We start from the raw sequence: 22372 nt of genomic DNA, 5'->3' as shown, positions 1-22372 counted from the left end.
ATGTCGTAAAAACTTTAATCACTGTTTGTCGTTAAAATTCATTACATTTTATTTATCTCAGAGATCTTTACAAATTAGGTAATCGAATATGTTTTGAAATACTTTTATATTTATAATTTTAATATATGAATAAAAATTACAAATACACTATATTATATGATTTTACTAGATTCATTTTATGTTATTTATATAAAAATAAATATATAAATTACGAAAATATGTTATTAATTCTTTTATAGTAATCTAAATGAATATATAAATTACGAAAATATGTTATTAATTCTTTTATAGTAATCTAAATGAATTATAAACTTAAACTAAATTAATTTTATGATAATTGAATCGAATTTAGTCAAAATTTATCTGGAAAAAAAAATTATATTATTATTGAATTAGTATAAGAAAAATGGCCAGTGATTAAAATAATGTTACATTAGCCAATATGCTTATAAATAAGTAGTGTTTTAACAACTAAAACTGCCACACGTAATGACATATTTTAAAAATATGCCTCATGCATGAACAATATATATATTTACATTTGCTAACTATGCGACACAGTCGAAAAATTTAACAATATTGTATTGACATCGTTACATGAGAACGCTAAATTTAGACATAGACATATTTAATTCAATATTCAACACGTTTCAATTACCTTGCACTCATAGATATCGGATCAACATAAATTATTATAAATATTGATATATCTTTAATTTCGGAAATCACATATAACAAAATTATTTATCGATTACCTAAATTAACGGAGCCGGAACATAAAAAAAATATGTACAGACGACACAATATACTATCACTTAACAAGCTAATCAATCATTAGCATTAAGTATAAGTGACTTCCAATAATATTTTTATATAATTATATTAAATTATTAGGGACTATAAATTTTATTTTCTTCAAATACTTAGCAAACTAAAATGTCAAAAAAAATTATACAATAAGCTAGTTATTAAGTTTAGAGAGGGGACCATGGTCAAAGTGACGATGCTTTGTCTCTATTACGTTGTACAATTTTAAAATAGACCCATGTCAAACCCTTCTTCTTTTTCAAAGCTACCACATTCATATTTGGTTTGGTAGCCCGTTCCCCTTGCGATGTGCATTCCTTTGGTCCTCCTATGGCTTCTTACCATTCCATTTTCCATCAGTGCTGCCATCCCTCAGCCTAAAGGTAACAACTTTCATATTCTATTTATTGTCCATTAGGTATTATGTTCAAAATTCATCAAAAACACAAGGGCTGTGAACCCTTTGTCCTATTAAACTACATGTTCAAGGATTATCTAAATCATTGGTAATGTGTGTATATATGTCCCAAATATATTGTTTTTGTTCCGGAATCAAGAATTATAAAATTGTTTATACTCCTTGTCATAATTTTGATGTCTTGTTTAAGAAAGATTAATAACCACTAAATAATTTGTCCAGCGTTAGTGTCATGCTCTAATCCCATAAAAAGCTTATACCTTTGGCAATAATTTTAATGTCTATACAGTTGGATCATTATAAACATTTGTAGAAATGATATTATTTATAAGTCTGATCTATTGCCGAGGTGGCTAACATATAAGTTTCCCCATAATTCACTGCAGGCTTCTTATTAAACTGCGGAGGACCAGAGTATAATGCAGAAAATGGCCTAAATTACATTCCAGATCACGGCTACGTAGTTGTTGGAAACATTACATCTGTTAAGAAGCCAGATGTTTTGCCTATACTCAAAACATTGAGGTTTTTTCCGGACATTGCATTTAGGAAATACTGCTACACATTTCCAGTAATCAAAGGCGGGAAGTTTCTTATTAGAACTACATATTACTATGGTGATTTTGATGGGAAGAAAGAACCACCAGTGTTTGATCAGATAGTCGATGGAACTAGATGGAGCATTGTTAATACCACTGAGGATTATGCCAATGGCCTTAGCTCCTATTATGAGATCATAGTCACTGCTCACACAAGGTCGTTAAGTGTGTGCTTGGCTAAGAATGAGCACACAGTTTCTAGCCCCTTCATCTCAGCTCTTGAGGTGATTTATCTCGAAAAATCTCTGTATAATTCAACTGATTTTGATAAATATGCTTTATCAATGGTTGCTCGAGCCAGCTTTGGCTCTGATGGAGATATTATAAGGTAATGAATGTTGCAGATGGATTTCTGAATTTCCTTATAGTTTCATGCAAAAACTGGGGGTTTATAGCTTCTTTTTCTTTTTCCTCAAAATTTTGAATGCTTTTCTTGGAACATTGTTAATACTTAAAATAAAAAAGCTAGATTTGTTTCTAATGGTACTATAAATAATTGATTAGTTATCCAGATGATGCATACAATCGGGATTGGCAACCATTCATGGATAAAAATGTTGCTGAAAAAAGCCACTTCAACGTAAGTACTTTAGAATTTTGGAACATTCCGCCAGCAAAGACATTCGCAACAGCAATTACAGCAAGCCAAGCCCAAACTCTCACAGTCAAATGGCCTCAATTTCCATTGCCTGACAGTATTTACTATATTGCATTTTACTTCCAAGAAAGCCGGAGTCCAGGTCCATATAGTTGGAGAGTTTTCAATGTCTGTGTAAATGGTGAAGTTTTCTACAATAGCCTTAATGTTACAACCACAGGTGTAAGTGTTTATAGTACGGAATGGCCTCTCGAAGGGCAAGTTGAGATTGTAATGAATCCGCGGAGAGATATGAATGTTGCCCCTTTAATCAATGCAGGGGAAATCTTTCAGATTCTGCCTCTTGGAGGAAGGACTGTTACTAGAGACGGTAAATAGAACAAATTTCCAGATTCGGATTAAATGGAATTACTGCAAATACTTAACCAATATAAACTACATGTATTGTTACATTTGCAATAGCAAAAGCTGCATCATGTGTGATAGTTCCATACTGAAAAGAGATGTTAGATGCACAAAACAGAAAACACAACTTTGCTATTGTAACTTGCAAGATAGTTTTATGGGCTCGAGTGAAGAATTCGGTTATAAATGTACCCTTTTATTTAGTGTGTTGTACTTATGAATCAGAGTAACTGGTTTTGTTTTCTTCACAGTGAAAGTAATGGAAAAGTTGGTTAAAAGCCTTCAAAATCTGCCTCCTGATTGGAACGGAGATCCATGCCTACCCAAACAACATTCATGGACTGGAGTTACATGTTCTGAAGAAAAAAACACTCGAGTTATCTCCTTGTAAGTTTTACTTATAATCTACTAACAATGATCATGATAAATATTAAACACGTTTTTAAGAAGTTATGTGATTCACATCATTAAAATCTAATAATATTCATTCATGATTCAGTTTGACTATGTATTATAAGATTCATTCTGTCTTTTGAAGGAACCTAACTAGCTTCGGGATCTCCGGGACACTTCCTAAAGACATAGCCAACTTAACTGCCATCTCTAGTATGTAAGTGGTCAAATTAGTGTTTCAAGCTTAGGCAACTGGTAGCTTTTTAAGAATTTTTTTGTGCATAAGCAATAATTCTAGCATAGATGCATATTGTTATACTCCCAGAGCATCAACATCAGGTTTAGTCACCTTCTCTGCCACCTCGGTCTGTGTAGCGAGTTAAAGAATACCTCCCAAGACTCTGTTTTCCAAGCCCGTTGTCTCCAGAAATTTGGATTGATATACATTTTTGTTTCATTTTTCTTTTGGACAGCTGGCTGGGAGGTAATCAGCTTTCCGGTACAATTCCAGATATGAGATCATTAAAGGCTCTAAAATCCTTGTAAGTTGCCAATCCGAGTGGCCTAAGTCTCGTGTTTTACTGTTCTCAATCATTTTTGTTTCAGCTTTCTACTTAATGACACCACCATCCTTTTTCTTTCTTCTTTCCTTTTTATCCGTGAAAGGCATTTGGAGGACAACAAACTCGAAGGATCAATCCCTCAATCACTAGGAGTACTCCCAAAGCTTCAAGAAGTGTAAGTTTTTCCTACTTGAAAAATATATTGAAATATGAAAAAATTGGGAGTAGTGATATTTTAAATGCTGGAATTACCGTCATATTACAGATCCTACTGTGCACAATATATTAGCTGGCAGTGTTTTACTTGGGAAATTTTCCAACGATATATTGTGTACATTTGAAATTTCTGGCAAACTACCGGCTTGTTTCTATATTTTACAGATTCCTTCAAAATAACAATCTAAGTGGCAGCATTCCAAACAATTTAGCGTATAAGAAGGAAATAAATCTTCAGTAAGTTTTTTTTTCTTTCCTTCCAGAGTTGTGTTTTGTTAAGCAAGCAAGGTTCTTAGAAGTTAGAACCTCTTCTAATTATTTGAGCAATTTTTTAGTTATTTTACGTCATATTTTGCTTTCAATTGTGTCAAGAACTTGCTTGAATATGCTAAATACTTGTCCTGTATTTCAATCAGATTTAGCATAGCTTCCAATGTGAAGATACGTGAGAAATATTCGAAGGTCAGTAGACCTGCTTTTGGAACTATAGGTGCATTTGAATTAATATTGAAATTTCTTGTTTAGGGTCTCTGGAAATAACTTGTCATATGGGAAAGAATAATGCTAAAGAAGGGTTGAGGAGAATTGGAAAACTTCCGCGTGCACATTGGATGGAAAAAGGGGATGATGATCATCAGTACAAGAGGGGTATAAAGAGAGAGTGATGGATCATTATTTTGGGAAGGGGTAAAAATGCATTGTAATTCATATATATTGGCATCAAAACTATACCCTGAAAATTCAAAAGAAGATATATTGTATTGAATACCTGCAATTTTTGCAACTCCAAAACATACTAATACATTTACAGTACAATTACTTTCTTTACTTTTAACTGTGTTATCGTCACAAACTTTTTTATATAAATGTGCCAGCTCTGTTACCTGAACAAAGAATCTAACGCTCCATCTTTATGCTTTAGTGTATCTTTTAGCTTAGTTTAAGTTTATTAGTAGTAGTGTCTTTTTTTAGGAAAAGAAGTTTGGGAATGAGGTTATTCTGCCTTGTCATATACTTTTGAGCATTAGAATGTGTGTATGTTAAGTATTCGTTTATTCTGTACGTACTATTATAAAAGGATCATATGCTTGAGAATGTCTGGTGTAGAAATATTATGTCCCTTACTACATATTTAGATATGCAGTATAACATAAAGTTCCTTCGGAAACCATCTCGTATGCTGTCCTTTGGCAGCAGGCAGAATTCAGGATCATTACCTGTTCCTGAGCCGAACACAGATGAAATGAGGCAAATTTTTAACAAATTTGACATTGACAAAGATGGAAAGATATCGCATGAAGAGTACAAGGTCATAATAAGAGCAGTGCAGAAGGAAAGCACAAGTAAGGATGTTCAGAAGATCTTTGAGGTTGCTGATCTCGATGGAGACGGATATATTAGTTACGACGAGTTTGTGAATGTGCAGAAGAAGGGAGGAGTACTTAAGATGGCAGATATACAAAATGCTTTTCATGTGTTTGATCTAAATGGTGATGGGAAGATTAGTGGAGAGGAAGTGTATGAGTTGATGGAAAGGCTAGGGGAGAAATGTAGCTTGCAAGATTGTCGAAAAATGGTGAGGGCTGTTGATAGTAACCAAGATGGTTTCATTGACATTGATGAGTTTGTAGCCATGATGACTCACTCTGCAAATTAGCTTGTAACACAGAGGTCTGCACAAACATAATCCATAGATTGTCATAGTCCTATTTTACATTGCTGCTTCTAGTAGAAACAGATTCAAGTGATTCAGTAAATCGTTTAACTGTGCCTTCTGTCTTTCACTCTGCTTTTTATGGTTCATTTTTTTCCATTCTTAAAATTAGTCCAAATTAAAGACGACCTACCCTAAAATCACCAATGCAGTCTGTAAACGGCAAATAAACAGGTGTAACTATTTTATTATTTTATTACATAGATCGTCTTAAGGTGTTTTCCTACCAGTTTTTTGTTTTACATATTTTGTGGTTTTGTACGTTGTTGAGTGTTTGAGATAAGATAATTTTGGTTAGTCTTAAAAATATTATAATATACAATCTTGGGATATCTTCAGACTTCGCCAATTTTTGGCGTTGTATGAAATAAGAATTCAAATGTTTGATTTTTTCAAACCTGCACTTTACCAATACTTTCAAATAAAATAGCAATTCTTGCATAGTACAACACGCCAAGTGTTCAGTAAATGCTTTTTATTCTTCAATTATTTAGCACTCATTCAAAAGTTACTAACTTTAACCTTAATTATTAACATATTCAATTCAGAAAAACTTAACAGATTTAACGTTCAATAAAAATTTGTGTCATATTTTTAAGACAGACGTAAAAGAAAAACGTGATCAATATAAACGGGATCGAATAATGCAGAATACAATAACATTTAAACAATTTCGAACTCTTTCACCAACTTTTTGACCGTATAGAACACTGAACACACAATCAATATTAGAGTTTGTGGTTTTTTAAAACACATAACAAATGTTAAATTAAAATAATTCAAGCGTAAAAAAAAGCTATGCGTACTTCTCAGGTCCCTCGTGTGGAAAAAGTACTCTTTTTACTCCCTTGGTTTAAATTTTTTAATTTCATTTCTTTCTCATTCCAATATCCAACTGAACACAACCAGGAATCAGGATTGTCTAGTCTTGCACATCTGCATGTATCCTTAAAAAATTAATAGATAAAACTGTTATTAATTTGTATTATTTTTTTCCAGTCACATAATAGTTTGCTTGATTCATTTGCGGTTGATTGATCAAGAAAGAGAAAAAGATATTTTATAGTTTACTTATTTTATTATTATATAGTATGAATTCGTAGGCCGGGTATTTTCTTACCGGTTTTCGTTAGTAAGTACGTCTTTATTTTATTATATATATATATATATATATATATATATATATATATACACTAGTATATAATATGTGCGATACACCGTTGTTTTTATATCATTATATATTATAAATTCTAATTTTAATATGTTGCTGCCAGCATTCGAACCTTATAACTCTTAAAAAAATACTATTTTTTTATAATTTTAATATGTTGCTGGGAGGATTCAAAACTTATACTCCTTAAATAATATTCCCTCAGTCCCTTCCAATTGATTACACTTCTGAGCAGATGTCCGGCACGCATTTTAAGGTGCATAAAAAGTATAGTTATGTAATTTATTTTTACAATTTTCTTTTTTTGAATAAAAGTTGAATGTTTTAATTTTTATTCAGAAAAATAAAATTATAAAAATAAATTAAAGAACTATAATTTATATGCACCTTAAAATGCGTGTCGGACACTCTCTAAAAAATATAAACAATTCAAAGGGACGGAGGGAGTACTAACTTTTAAGAATAAATCTAACGGTTTTGGTCGATTTGATCTGACGACTCTGGATTGAGTCCAACAACCACCAACAACCAAACTTTTAATATTTCGTCTTTAATGTAATAATACTAGTATATAACCCGTGCGATGCACGGTTATTTTTATCATATATATTGTAAATTCTAATTTTAATATGTTGCCGAGAAGATTCGAACCTTATAACTCTTAAATAATACTAATTTTTAAGAATAAATTTAACGGTCAACAACGACCAACAACCAAAATTTCAATGTTTCGTCTTTTATATAATAGTACAGATAAGAATATAATATAAGTGTCCTATTTTAAATATAATAGAATTGATAGACGATTAATTTTAGGTGTCCTGTTTTAAATATAATATTAGGTGTCATAATATAAGTGTCTTATTTTAAATATAATAGAATTAATAGGTGAGTAATTTTAGGTGTCTTGTTTTAAATATAATATTAAGTGTCATATTTTAAATATAATAGAACGACAAACAACCAACAACCAAATTTTTAATATTTCATTTTTAATATAATAGTATAGATAGATAGATATATACAACAATCCTCGCCTTTGAGAAACATGATAATAATACAAATTAATATTCATATATGTCACAATAGTACTATAATAACATTGGATAACTTCAAGCTCTTCACCAACTATTTTATTGTGGGAAAGAAAAATTATAGGGTTTGATTATTTCATGAAACATTGGACAAGCAGCTGGCATGGTTAATAGAAATCTGTCCCTTTTTCAAAAATTATCGATAAGTCCCTGAAATTTGGTAAAAAATATTTGATAAATCATGAATAAATTATTCAATTTTTTAAAAATCGTCAGATAAATAATAAATCAATAATTTAACCGATTAGTTACAATTTTCAAAAAAAGCATTGTCCATCACCAATCAAGACGCAAAAGATTCGAGGATCAGCCTAAAAATACATGCATAGATAGTGTTTTAATGATAAGGTCGACCATTGAAGTTCGGACGTAGCCGTATGATGCGAAAGTCTCAGGTACGGTTCCCTGAGAAGGAGGTGGCTATCTACTGGAGCTTCGACCAACCAGTTACTTAGCTCCTTACTCTATAAATTCCGCTTTGGGGCCGCCCCTTACTCTATAAATTGACCAACTTAATTAATGCCCGCCAAAGCCACACAAAAGTAGATGAGAAACTTCACATACAATTTTATATTTATCATGACATGGTACGTACCCAATAACACTAGCTTGGACAACTTCAAACTCTTCACCAACTTTTTCATTGGGTAGATGAGAATTCGAATTCATGGTTTTTAAAACACATGCATTATCCAGTATTTAATGTGAATTCAGAGTAAAAAAGAGTTGTGTGTACTACTCAGCATTTTGCACAATGTCGTCAGTTCATTTGATCAATATTATGAACACGATTTATAAAAAAAATAGGTACATTAATTAATCGTGACAATTACATGATGAAATTATAGCACACTTAATATAAAGAAACACTTTTATTTAATGTATCCCCATTTAATTAGGATAATAAATTCACGAGCTTGGTCTTAGACAAGAAAGCATCATCAAGCAAGGCGTCTGCATGGTCCTGTAACACCTTCCAAGCCGCACTCACATGGTTTATATCTGTTAGGGTTCCTCCTATGGCGAACCTGATCACGTAAATCCCCGCCAACACCGTGTGACTCACATATATCCGACCCGAATCATTCACCGACTCCAACAACTTCCGGTTTATTTCATTTACTTCGTCTTCATCATTCTTTCCGATCATGGCAGACGGCTTAATCCTGAAACAGACCATTGAAAAGAGTCTAGGCGCCACAACTTCGAACCTGTTGTCCATGCTTACTAGCCCTTCAAAATACTTGGCCATGCCTACATGCCCTCTTATAAACTCCCTCAGCTGACCTACTCCATAGCTTCTCAATACGAACCATAATTTAAGTGCTCGAAATCGCCTGCTCAACATTATTTGCCAGTCTTTATAGTCCACCACCTTGTTTGTTTCGCTAGCATTATTCTTCAAGAACTCGGGATATGTGGAAAGAGATTTTATGAGAGCACTCGGATTCCTCACCCAAAGACAACAACAATCTAATGTTGTCAAAAACCACTTGTGTGCATTCAAACTAAATGAATCTGCATTTTCCACACCATCAAGATACTGTCGGAATTCGGGGCAAATGCAAGCACTTCCAGCATAAGCAGCATCAACATGAACCCATAAATCGTATTTTTTGGCCACCTCTGTAAGAGCTGGCAAAGGATCAACAGTGGTTGATGAGGTTGTCCCAACAGTGGCACACAAGTACAATGGAATTAGCCCATTTTGCAAATCATACAAAATAGCCGATTCAAGTCGCTTAGGACAGAGCTGGAAATTTGAGGATTTGGTAGTTTCGATTGCACGGAAATTCATGGGATCAATCCCAGCAATTTTGGCAGCCTTTTGCAGGGCAGAATGAGTTTGGTCAGAACAGTAAACAACCAACTTGCCAATATTATCCATGCCATGTTGCCTCAAGTTTTTGTCTCTAGCTGCCACAAGTGTACACAATATGGCCTCGCAAGTGGTCCCTTGCAAAACACCGCCGCCACCACCAGAGAAAAGAAAGGATTTGGGAAGTTGAAGCATCTTTCCGAACCAATCGGTGACAACATTTTCGAGCTCGGTAGCGGCAGGTGAAACCATCCAGTTAAATCCAACAACATTGAAACCAGTACTCAGCATTTCGCCAAGAAAGCCAGCGGTACTACCACTGGAAGGGAAATAAGCAAAGAAGTTTGGACTTTGCCAGTGTGTGATTCCCGGGATGATTTTGGTTTGAACATCTTGAAGAATTGTTTCAAGAGATTCGGGATTGTATGGGGCAGAATCTGGTAAAATTTCACGAAGATAACCAGGTGAGACCTGGCTTCTGACCGGGTAATTTTCAACTTTGCGATAGTAATCAGCAAGAAAGTCTATCATCATGTGGCCTTGTCTGCGGAATTCTTCGGGCTCGAGTGTATTCATCGGAAACTGGGAAGTTAATTTTTGAGATGTAAGATTATCGATGGAGCCCATTGTATCTTGCCTTTGGCTTTGCTTGTGTGTTTGTATGACAATTTACAATGCAATGCAAAGTGTATTGGCTTATCAAGGTACGAAGAATCCCCCTGTATTTATAGCTTTATTAATTATAGGATTTTGATTTTGATTTTTTTTTTGCGCAATGATGAGCTGTACTTTATTGCTATTATTAAAACAACTTGGTCATTTACATTATACCTATTCAACTTCAACGGCGTGAAAATTATAATACAGTACACCCTACCTTTTTTCTTTTCCTTTTTTTCTTGTTGATTTTGAACACTCTACCCTTAATTAGTCGTGTCTTTGTATAATCTAGGACAAATGTTCACAATAAAGAGGGTTTATTTCATGTAGTTTTAGATTTTTGAGTGCATGAAAGTTTTACCTATATATATCAATAATATGGATGACAAAATAATCTGATCCGACGGATACTCGATTCGAAACCCGAAATTTTGGATTTACCGAATCTGATTTTTTGAATTTGGATATGGATTTAATTTTTAAACCCTAAATTTTTTGGATTTGAATTTGGATATTAGGTATACCGAACCGAAACCCGATCCGAAATCCGAAACTCTATCCGAACCGGAAATCCGAAAAAAACCTAAATTATTATATATATTAATTATATATATATAATACTAGAATTTTATATATTACACATTATAATATTATGATAATTTATGTATATTTTTTATTTGTCATATCCCTAACAAACTATTATTATAAATTACCGTTTCAAAATACATGACAAAATGTTAAAAGATAATTTTGTTTCAATATATAGTTGTCAACTTCAACTTTCAAAGCAAATTTATATTTTTAACATCAACTTCTCCGATTTATATTTATGGGATCAACCTTATTCCTACATATTACAGGCAATTAAAGCAATTAATTTATTCATTCACTTTCCTTAATACGTATGATTTTTTAAAAAATTGAGAATATATTTTGAAAAGGAAGAAGTATAATTTTTAGCAGACATATTTACTGTTGTATATCTCACTAACAAGTATAGCAACATAGAGGCAAGTGTATAAAAAATTTAACAAGTTTAGGCCAAGACCACAGTTAACAAAACAAAACATGCAGGTAAACAAAATCAGTAACTGAAATAACGAAGAGAGAAAGTAAGATGTACCCGAAACCATAGCTTTCAACCGTGACTGAAACAAAGGTTTACAGATACAAAATGCCAAGAAAATGATCACAGCTGAGTCACCAGGCCTTGCTCGAAGTCCTGGCTGCTCTTGAAGAGATTATTGCCCCCTACCTGCTGCGTTTGGGATGTGTGCAATATCTCCACCAGGATAAAACAGCTCAGAGTTTATGTTAACAGCAGCAACAAAAGCTCCACTTCGACCAGCACCTCAGTCGCCGGAAAATATCAGCAACTTCAGGACTTTTGGGAGAGAAATGCAGAGAGGTTGAAGAGAAGAGAAGAGAATGTAGTGTGTACGTTATATCTCAATATTCATTCAGTTTAGCCTCTATTTATAGGAGAGGAAAAATGAAACTGTCCACACACTTAATGTCTGAATTAAACTGCTCCATTAATGAAAAAATAAAAACTGATCAGATTTTGAATTCATTAATGAAAAAATCAAAACTGAACAGCTTTTGAATTTAAATTATTTGTAACAGCTTTTCACATTAACACCCACATTATTATCAGAACTTAAGTTAATTCTGATTTGACTCATCAATACTTAAGTTCTGATTCTGATATCAGAACTTGTTAAGTTCTGATTTTATTCATCAGTTCTTAAGTTCTGATTTTATTCATCAGTTCTTAAGTTCTGATTCTTATTTCAGAACTTGTTACAGATCAGATTATTTGCAGGACTTAGCCTATTTCAGTACCCAGCCCAATAATCCAATCACCGATAAATAAATTCGAATTAAAATAATTCTCAAATAAATAAAATCCTCGCCCAGGTCGCCTCGCGTACGCGAGACGCCGAGACATTCGCCTAAATCGCCCTTCGACCCGACCCGGTCCGGTCCGGTGCGGTGCGGTGCGTGGCGGGGCGGGGCGGGGCGCGCGTGTGTGTGCGCGTGAAGCACACAACAACACAATGGACCATCACACACCTTAGTAGTTGTATACTACTCATGTGGGTAATACCATATAAAGCACACACCCTCCTTTATTTATTTCAATGTGGGACAAACATTCTCAAATTTTTCCAAGCTTTTTCAAGCTACTTTCAACTCTCATTTCATATGGATTTCATTAAGAAAATTCTTAAAACCATACATGAAAATTTAAGTTCAAATATCATTGAACAATTTCCAATCATTAGATTTTAGGATTAACATCAAGAACATAATTAAATTAAGCTCTAAAATCCTAATTTCTAACAATCCCCCACAAATCCATACAGAAATGTGATCAATTTCCCATCATGACTTGTTTTTCAGAGTCGGTACCCTTCCGGGTTTAAACCCTCCTAATTCCTCTACTTCAATGGCTATCGGACTCAGATGGAATGTTTCACCTTGAATCTTAATCCGTTTAGTATAACCATATTCCATAGACGACGACAAGTCAAAGGTTATGGTGCCAATCTACGGCTTTGAGACATTAATGGTCATGTCTCGATCCTGTTCGTCGAATGCTTCAAGGATTAACCCTATCCTCTAATTGCGACCACACAATTACATTCGCTTAGCTGGGCATCTCCAGAGATATACTGCCTCTATCTCGTCAAATGACTTGATCCCATTCAGAGTTTTACCACTCTTGCTTTTCTGGCAGTGTCAGTACCTTCTAGGTTTACAGGGGATAGACTCAGATACTATAATATCATCTATGTAGCAAAGGTACTACCAACTCATCCTTACAGCTTGTTATTACCCATTGAATATACTTCGAGGGATCTCCTCTCATGTGTATTGGGTTCCCACTGTTGATGAATTATGATGGGTTGACAGTCCCATCCCCAACCTTGACTTAAGGACCACTGCAGGTTCCAGTCCTTTAGTAAGAGGATCAGCTATATTATTCTGAGTTCCTATGAACTCTATAGCTATGATCCTATCAGTCACTAAACCCCTTATAGACTTGAGTCTAACTTGGATGTGTCTCTTAGTTTTAGCATTATGCTTTTTACTGCTAATCTTGTCGATAGTTGTTCGACTATCACAGTGAATAGCAATAGCAGGAAGCGGTCTGCTTACTACAGGTATTGCAGACAAAAGTCCGTGTAACCATTCAGCCTCCGTCCCTGTGGCATCAAGTGCACACAACTCAGCCTCAAAAGTAGACCGAGTAACAATAGTCTGTCTGCTTGACTTCCAGGATATTGCTCCACCAGCCAAGGTGAACACGTATCCAGTCACTCCATTGGAACCAGACTTCTTAGCTATCCAACTTGCATCACTGTACCCTTCAAGCACACCAGGAAATCTCCTGTAGTGTAAACTAAGGTACATTGTGCCTTTTAGATATCTAAGTACTCTATCAAGAGCATCCCAATGAGTTCTGTTTGGACAGCTTGTATATCTCACCAATTTAGACACAGAATATGAAATATCTGGTCTAGTACAGTTAGCAAGATACTGCAAGCTCCCAATAATCTGAGAATACCTTAACTGAGAAACAGGCACTCCTGAAGTATTCTTGACAAGGGCAACTTTCGAATCATAAGGTGTACTAGCGATTCTACACTGTGAATAACCATATTTCTCAAGTATAGATTTCTCTATATAATGAGATTGAGTCAAGGTTATTCCTTCAGTGGACTGAATCAATTTGATTCCAAGAATCACACTTGCCTCACCCATATCCTTCATTTCAAAATGCCTTTTCAAGAATTCTTTAGTCTCGTTAATAATCTCAATATTGGTTCCAAACAGTAAAATGTCATCCACATATAGGCACAAAATAACACACTCATTACCTTTAACTTTAGTGTAGACACACTTATCACTTTCATTAATCTTATAACTGAAAGGCAATATAGTTTCATCAAACTTTTTATGCCAATCTCTGGGAGCTTGTTTCAAGCCATAGATGGACTTGATCAACTTACATACTTTCCTTTCATTGCCTGTTGCAACAAATCCATCAGGCTGATCCATATAAATCTCTTCTTCAAGTTCACCATAAAGAAAAGCCGTCTTTACATCCATCTGATGGATGATAAGACCATGGACTGAAGCCAATGCTATAAGCATTCGGATTGTTACCATTCTTGCAACCGGAGAGTATGTATCAAAATAATCAATTCCTTCCTTTTGCTTAAAACCCTTAGCTACCAGTCTATCTTTGTACTTATCTATTGAGCCGTCAGGGTTCAACTTCCTTTTAAAGACCCATTTGCACCCAATAGTAGAACACCCAGGAGGGAGATCAACCAACTCCCATGTTCCATTGGAAACAATAGAGTCAATTTCACTCTTGACAGCGCCCTTCCAGTGCCTTGACTCAGAAGAATCCATAGCTTGCCGGAAAGTTAAAGGTTCGTCCTCGATATTGTAAGTGATGAAGTCACCTCCAAAATCCTTGACTACCTTTGCACGCTTACTCCTCCTTGGTTCCTCTAATTCCTTAGGAATAAAGCTACTACTAGGTTCCGCCCCCACATTTGTCATCTTTTCCACATGATCAGGAATAGAACTTGATGTGTGAGTAGGATCTTCCTCAGAAGTCGTTTCAGGTATTCCAGTCTTCATAGGGTAGACATCCTCAAAGAATGTCGCATCTCGAAATTCAACTATCGTGTTTGCCACTATACCATCTATGTCAGATTTTAACACTAAAAATCTCATAGCTGTAGTGGTTTCAAGATAGCCCAGAAAGATACAGTCAACAGTCTTTGGACCTAGTTTCTTTCTCTTGTGTTCAGGTACAAGCACCTTAGCAAGGCACCCCCACACACGAAGATACTTAAGACTAGTCATCCTGCCTTTCCATAACTCCAAGGGTGTTTTATCCATGTGTTTCAGAGGGACTCTATTCAAAATATGGCAAGCCGTATTTAGAGCCTCTCCCCACATGTATTTAGGCAACCCAGAGTTAATAAGCATACTATTAATCATATCTTTAAATGTTCTGTTCTTTCGCTCAGCAACCCCATTAGACTCAGGTGTGTATGGTGGAGTAACTTCATGAACTATACCATTGTTTGCACAAAATTCATTAAAAGCATTACTCGTATACTCACCACCTCTATCAGATCTCAATCTTTTAAGTAGCTTACTAGTTTGTTTTTCTACTTCAGTTTTATATATAATGAATTTACTAAGTGCTTCATCCTTATGTCTAAGTAAATAAACATAACAGTATCTACTACTATCATCTATAAAAGTAATGAAGTATCTAAACTGGTCCTTGGTCAACACACCACCAAATTCACAAATATCAGTGTGTACTAAATCTAACAAGTCTGAATCCCTAACAACGTTATGAAAAGGTTTCCTTATCTGTTTAGCAGACACACATACTTGACATTTAGAATTCTTTTCTATGGTATATTTTGGAATCAACTCTAAGTTCATCATGTTCTTAAGAGCACCAAAGTTCAAATGACCTAGTCTAGCATGCCATATATTTGAGGATTCAATACAATTAACAGTAGGAATAACATTATTATTCAAACTTCCCAAAACGGGATCCGCATTAATAACAAATAAACCATTTGACAAGTAACCCTTGCCAAAGAATGTACCAGTGTGAATAAGAACTACTTTATTACACTTGAACGAAATTTCAAAACCACTAGAAACTAAACAGCTTCCACTTATTATATTTCTACGCATGTCGGGAACATGATGCACTCTCGTCAGAGATAGAATACGTCCTGAAGGGAACTTCAGATCCACGTTTCCAACTCCATGTACTTGAGCAGCACTAGCATTCCCCATCTTCACAGTCAAGCTATGACTCTGTTGATAAGATACAAATAAACTAATATCAGCACAAATATGTACATTAGCTCCAGTATCTATCAACCATTCATTTGACAGATAGGTAAAAAATATCACAGGGTTGTAGGATACATACCGGTCAACGTTGGTTTCAGAAGCCGTAGCCTCACCAACAACCATGTTCACTACAGGCCCACTTGCGGTTCCAAGCACAACATTCACTTGCGCTACCTCGGTTTTCTTCGCTTTCTTCGTAGGGCAGTCCTTACTCCAGTGCCCAACCTGCCCACAAGACCAGCATGGTTTGTTTGCCTTGGGTTTCTTGGCCTTGTCCTTGTCATTCTTAGGTTTATTACTATTAGCTTTCTTAGCAAAAGCCTTCCTCTTTTGTCCTACAGTTGCTATGTTTACCTTCGAGGTACCGTGTTCAGTTGGCATCACATGTCCCTGTTTGGACTTGTGTTGTTCTTGCACAGAGATGTCCAGCATAAGGTTGGTCCAGGTGATCTCTCCTTTCTGTCTTTTCAGGGAGAGAGAGAACTCTTCCCAAGACTTCGGGAGTTTTTCAATCACACTCATCACCTTGAACTTCTCCGGGAGATTCATTCCAGACTCCTTCAAAGCATGCACTATCATCTCGAACTCATGCACCTGCTCAGTCATGGACTTATTGTCCACCAGCTTGAACTCGAGGAACCTTACCACAGAATACTTTTCTAGACCTTGTGAGTCAGTATTATGTGTCTGGTCCAGCTTCTCCCATAAGAGTTTTGCAGAGTAGGCATCAGAAGAATAGACATCAAACAAAGTGTTTGTTAGTGCCGCCAGAATGGCCGCTCTAGCCACTCCATCCTTCTCAGCCCACTTCGCAAAAGCCTTAACTGTTTCAGCCTTCTCTTGATCCACTACTGGTTTCTCATATTCCACAACCGGCCACAGACCCTTTATAGTCAACCACAACTTCATCCTTTTCTGCCAGCGAGAAAAGCCAATGCCACCGTTGAATTTCTCCGGTAAACCGGTTAGTTCAACAGCTTGTGGGAAACTATAGGTGGTCCAATCAATGGCCCCAGCAGTTACACCCGAACTGCTACCACCACCAACGATAACCTCACTTTCGTTAACCATTATGCTAAATTCTAAATAACTAATAATCTCTTCAAGAATGTTGTATATCTCACTAACAAGTATAGCAACATAGAGGCAAGTGTATAAAGAATTTAACAAGTTTAGGCCAAGACACAGTTAACAAAACAAAACATGCAGGTAAACAAAATCAGTAACTGAAATAACGAAGAGAGAAAGTAAGATGTAACCGAAACCATAGCTTTCAACAGTGACTGAAACAAAGGTTTACAGATACAAAATGCCAAGAAAATGATCACAGCTGAGTCACCAGGCCTTGCTCGAAGTCCTGGCTGCTCTTGAAGAGATTATTGCTCCCTACCTGCTGCGTTTGGGATGTGTGCAATATCTCCACCAGGATAAAACAGCTCGGAGTTTATGTTAACAGCAGCAACAAAAGCTCCACTTCGACCAGCACCTCAGTCGCCGGAAAATATCAGCAACTTCAGGACTTTTGGGAGAGAAATGCAGAGAGGTTGAAGAGAAGAGAAGAGAATGTAGTGTGTACGTTATATCTCAATATTCATTCAGTTTAGCCTCTATTTATAGGAGAGGAAAAATGAAACTGTCCACACACTTAATGTCTGAATTAAACTGCTCCATTAATGAAAAAATCAAAACTGATCAGATTTTGAATTCATTAATGAAAAAATCAAAACTGAACAGCTTTTGAATTTAAATTATTTGTAACAGCTTTTCACATTAACACCCACATTATTATCAGAACTTAAGTTAAGTTCTGATTTGACTCATCAGTACTTAAGTTCTGATTCTGATATCAGAACTTGTTAAGTTCTGATTTTATTCATCAGTTCTTAAGTTCTGATTTTATTCATCAGTTCTTAAGTTCTGATTCTTATTTCAGAACTTGTTAGAACTTGTTACAGATCAGATTATTTGCAGGACTTAGCCTATTTCAGTACCCAGCCCAATAATCCAATCACCGATAAATAAATTCGAATTAAAATAATCCTCGCCCAGGTCGCCTCGCGTACGCGAGACGCCGAGACATTCGCCCAAATCGCCCTTCGACCCGACCCGGTCCGGTGCGGTGCGTGGCGGGGCGCGCGTGTGTGTGCGCGCGTGAAGCACACAACAACACAATGGACCATCACACACCTTAGTAGTTGTATACTACTCATGTGGGTAATACCATATAAAGCACACACCCTCCTTTATTTATTTCAATGTGGGACAAACATTCTCAAATTTTTCCAAGCTTTTCCAAGCTACTTTCAACTCTCATTTCATATGGATTTCATTAAGAAAATTCTTAAAACCATACATGAAAATTTAAGTTCAAATATCATTGAACAATTTCCAATCATTAGATTTTAGGATTAACATCAAGAACATAATTAAATTAAGCTCTAAAATCCTAATTTTCTAACATTTACTGCTCAAAAAGTTTGTGAATCGAAATCTCGGCGTCCCTATCCTTGAAATTTTTGTTTATCCACCAAAAAAACTAACTGATCGATGGGTTGTTAGTGGCTTGATAGGACTAGCTCGTTTTCATTTTCTATATCTCTTAAAAAGTTTGGATTTATCATGCAAAAGTAGAAGTGGTTGATAGATGGTCCTCCTAAAAAATGACGGAGACAGAGAGCTTTTCAAATGATGAAAACACGCAGAGTCGATTAATGTTTTTCAAATTAATTGTCAAAACACATATGCTCGTGTATCACGATACTCCGAGCTCAAAGTGTTTGAATTGTGCTGAATTGCTCTAAAAAACTTGAGGGTGTTTGTATTTACGATGAGTCATATATCAACATAGAATGTTTTGTTGTACTTTGGAGTTAAGACTGAAAAGTAACTGATGCATGTTTACTCTGAGTTTTGACTTGATTACTTGAGTATTAAGTCATCGTGATGCATTTGTCTGATTAGAAAACAAAACCAGCTGCTTATTGCAATTAGATAAAGTAGCCGAATTCCCAAAGACTGATTCCAGTCAAAGTTGCTGCAACAACACTTGCTTGCGTACGTACGTACATCCAGCACCATCCAAAATTAATTATAATTAACTAAACCTACTTATTTTTTTAAAACCAGTAAAATACATTACTGAGTAACAAAGCAGAGACTAATAAAGCAGGTTCAAGATTGTACACTACCTTTTCAACACGATTTAATGTAAGCAGGCCTGTGTACTTACAAACTCCACAAAACCATCTTTTTTTATTTGGGATTTGGGTTGGTGAAGATAATTAATAATGATTTTCATTCTGAAAATTGAAAAAGTAGAGAAGCAGACTTTAAATTGTTATGTGTTGTTTTGGCTTTTACTATTTGATTTGTTGTTTATACCAATAACTTGGAATTTGAATGAATTACGCTGTAGCTTCGTAATACTTGGTTGAACTACTACACCCACTTATTTTTAAATATTACCACCCTTCACAAGTCCATAATCCGGAGACCCAGCCTTGGAAAAAGATGTTTTTGGAATGGCTTGAATTTTTATTTATTTGGATGTTAAATTTATAATTCTATCGTTATTAAAATGGTTTTCATAAAGCAGTCAAAAACCATGGTCGTAATCGAATCCACCCTAAGGAGTATCTCTACAAGTAGGATCCGTTGATACAACATGTTAAAATTTGAAATATAAGCCTACTTCAAAAATGTTATATATTTAGTCAATATGATGTGGGAAGTTACTAATCATTTACTCTTTTTTATTCAAATTATTATTAATTTTAATTTCTAGCATATATGTTTTAGTTAGTATTGTGTTAATTTAAAATTCATAAACTAATATAATTATATTTAATAATTATTTAATTCCATTTGATTAATAAAATTTTAATTAATTTAAAAGGGAAATTGATTTAATACATGATTTATAAATATTTATATGCTTATCAACATATGTATTTTAGCTCATAACACATATTTGAAGGTATCTCAACTGGACATATATATGAACTCTTATAAAATCTAAAATAGGTAAACTTGACTTGCACTAAATACATGTAAAACTCAACGTTTATTCGGTTTATTAGCATGATAAAATCTTGCTGAGGTGAGGACCAGAGGAGTCATCATCTTCGGGGAAAGTCATTTGATAGGCTGATGGTAGTTGAGTACTCTAGTGGCAAGTCGTTGGGTTAGTATTAGTAATTTGAAACGAGGAATCAAATGATATTAGTCAAATTAACTTTTATATTTTATAGAAAATTAGTAAAAAAATCTTTGTTGGTAACAATATTTTATAATAATCATACTTTAAATTGTGATGTTAACCGGTTTGATTAAAATAGTAAAATGCAAATAATTACTTGCACGCCGCCCACTCATCAACCCACTTTCACTTAGAGCGCAAATTATTTTTTTTTTTGAATTTTTTTTTTTACTTGAGCGCAAAATTAAAAGTTTATACACAAAAGTATGATTTTTAAAATAAAAAAACAACAAATACTTGAATTTTTGTTTATCTGCCAAACAACCCATCTTCTCCGGGCCCTTTACCTATTCCTATTTACCAGCAAACACAATATGAAATATTTTGTCATAACTTTTCAGTTTAAAATCTAATCGTGTTCATCCGAATTTAAATTTTGAGAACATTAATTATTTTGAAATGGTTATATGAACTTTCTCTTACACTAGTTGAATTAGTTGAATTGTTGTTTAGCAATAAAGTAATAACAATAAAATATCTTTTCATTCTCAACTTTGGAGGTTTGCTTTATTCATGTATGCGTAGACTTTGAAATTCCGTCGGCCCCAAAAGTTACTGGTAACTGATAAGTGAGAAGATGTAAAAGATGTGTTTTTAAATTTCGATTTAGTCATAAAAAACGTGTGAATTTAGTGTACTTAGTGGAGATATGGACTATCTTAAACTTGATTAAGAACTCATTTTCATATATTCTAATAATAATTATTTAACACACATTTTTACAAAGTAATTGTTATGATTATTTTTTTGTTAAGAAAACTATTAGTGAAGATATTTACAACCTTAAACTTGATTAAGAACTCCCTTCCATTTATTCTGATAACAATTATTTAATATGCATTTTTACAGAGTAATTGTTAATAGTATTATTTTGATAAGAAAACTATCAGTTAAAATTATAATATTTTAAAAAAAGTTAATTTTAACAATATGAAGTAGGTAGGTAGCGCAACTAAAAAAAATGAAATGGAGATCCTATAATAAAAATCATAGTTGCAGTTTTACAAACGTATAAATTCTGACCCCCTAAAATTTATTCTTGATTTATATTGAAAGAATATATATTTAGGTGAAAAAATCCGCAATCAAACCAATCCGCTAGGGTTCACTCACCTACCAAACACAGCATTTGAGTGCATGCTTTAGTCCAAAGTCCAAACAAGTTGCCCGAATATTTTTGGTTGGTAGACATAAGGATATACACAATACAATAACTTATTTTGCTGTATGACCGCAATTTTAGAATTTTATCCATAGATTTCCCATTGACTTGTGCCTTTTGATTTCAGTTTTGTTAGGTTTTGCTAGACAGTGTTTGGTATGAACCAATAAGATTGGGGAGGTTATGGAACAGTGTCTCAGTCTCCGTACGTGATGGTAACCCCTAACCAAACAAGAAGGATGTTTTTTGTTCAACACCATGTGCCTACAAAATGGGATGGGTAGGATCCCAATTCCCAATGCATATGTTCAACTTTAGTTGTATTACAAAATTCTTAACGTGGCCCCTCGTATCACTTACAGTTGTCACCTTCATCCGTCCCTCTCAATATTTAAGAAGTTTAAAAATAATAATAAAATAATAGAGAAAAATTAAAAAAATAAATAAAATAATGAGACCAATTAATATTATATGTATAAAGTAAGTATAGTGGAAAAAAGTAGCGGATTTAATTTTTTTTAAAATTATAAAAAATTTACTATTTTTAAAATTTTTTAAAATATAAATAATTAAAAGATACAT

The 22372-nt window shown here is 34.4% G+C and overlaps 3 protein-coding genes across 3 annotated transcripts; 2 read left to right on the top strand and 1 right to left on the bottom strand.

Annotated features, from left to right (window-relative positions):
* Window positions 1–1040: 1040 nt before the first annotated feature.
* LOC141663576 (putative LRR receptor-like serine/threonine-protein kinase At1g51810) lies at window positions 1041–4827 on the top strand. The gene is made up of 9 exons (XM_074469359.1): window positions 1041–1190; window positions 1612–2152; window positions 2329–2792; window positions 3079–3214; window positions 3366–3437; window positions 3694–3762; window positions 3887–3958; window positions 4165–4236; window positions 4525–4827. The coding sequence occupies exons 1-9, from the start codon at window positions 1115–1117 to the stop codon at window positions 4559–4561; spliced, it is 1539 nt and encodes a 512-aa protein (XP_074325460.1). The 5' UTR covers window positions 1041–1114; the 3' UTR covers window positions 4562–4827.
* A 262-nt stretch (window positions 4828–5089) lies between these two features.
* On the top strand, window positions 5090–5783 carry LOC141663578 (calmodulin-like protein 30). The gene has a single exon (XM_074469360.1). The coding sequence runs from the start codon at window positions 5114–5116 to the stop codon at window positions 5654–5656; it is 543 nt and encodes a 180-aa protein (XP_074325461.1). The 5' UTR covers window positions 5090–5113; the 3' UTR covers window positions 5657–5783.
* Window positions 5784–8723: 2940 nt separating this feature from the next.
* On the bottom strand, window positions 8724–10505 carry LOC141668364 (tyrosine decarboxylase 1). The gene has a single exon (XM_074475221.1). It carries the CDS (start codon window positions 10422–10424, stop codon window positions 8874–8876), a length of 1551 nt encoding a protein of 516 aa, XP_074331322.1. The 5' UTR covers window positions 10425–10505; the 3' UTR covers window positions 8724–8873.
* Window positions 10506–22372: the final 11867 nt, after the last annotated feature.

This window comes from Apium graveolens, chromosome 6 (assembly GCF_009905375.1).
Source record: "Apium graveolens cultivar Ventura chromosome 6, ASM990537v1, whole genome shotgun sequence".
NCBI lineage: Eukaryota > Viridiplantae > Streptophyta > Magnoliopsida > Apiales > Apiaceae > Apium > Apium graveolens.
The sequence above is the reverse complement of the archived record's forward strand: the minus strand, read 5'-3'. Positions and strand labels throughout refer to the sequence as shown.

What these genes read in the sequence shown, in the direction of transcription:
- LOC141663576 (XM_074469359.1), top strand. Translation starts at nt 1,115, where the DNA reads ATGTGCATTCCTTTGGTCCTCCTATGGCTTCTTACCATTCCATTTTCC. An exon ending in AAGGACTGTTACTAGAGACG is followed by an intron (nt 2,793 to 3,078) that starts GTAAATAGAACA and finishes TTTTCTTCACAG; the next exon opens with TGAAAGTAATGGAAAAGTTG. An exon ending in AAGAAGGAAATAAATCTTCA is followed by an intron (nt 4,237 to 4,524) that starts GTAAGTTTTTTT and finishes TTTCTTGTTTAG; the next exon opens with GGTCTCTGGAAATAACTTGT.
- LOC141663578 (XM_074469360.1), top strand. Translation starts at nt 5,114, where the DNA reads ATGTCCCTTACTACATATTTAGATATGCAGTATAACATAAAGTTCCTT.
- LOC141668364 (XM_074475221.1), bottom strand. Translation starts at nt 10,424, where the DNA reads ATGGGCTCCATCGATAATCTTACATCTCAAAAATTAACTTCCCAGTTT.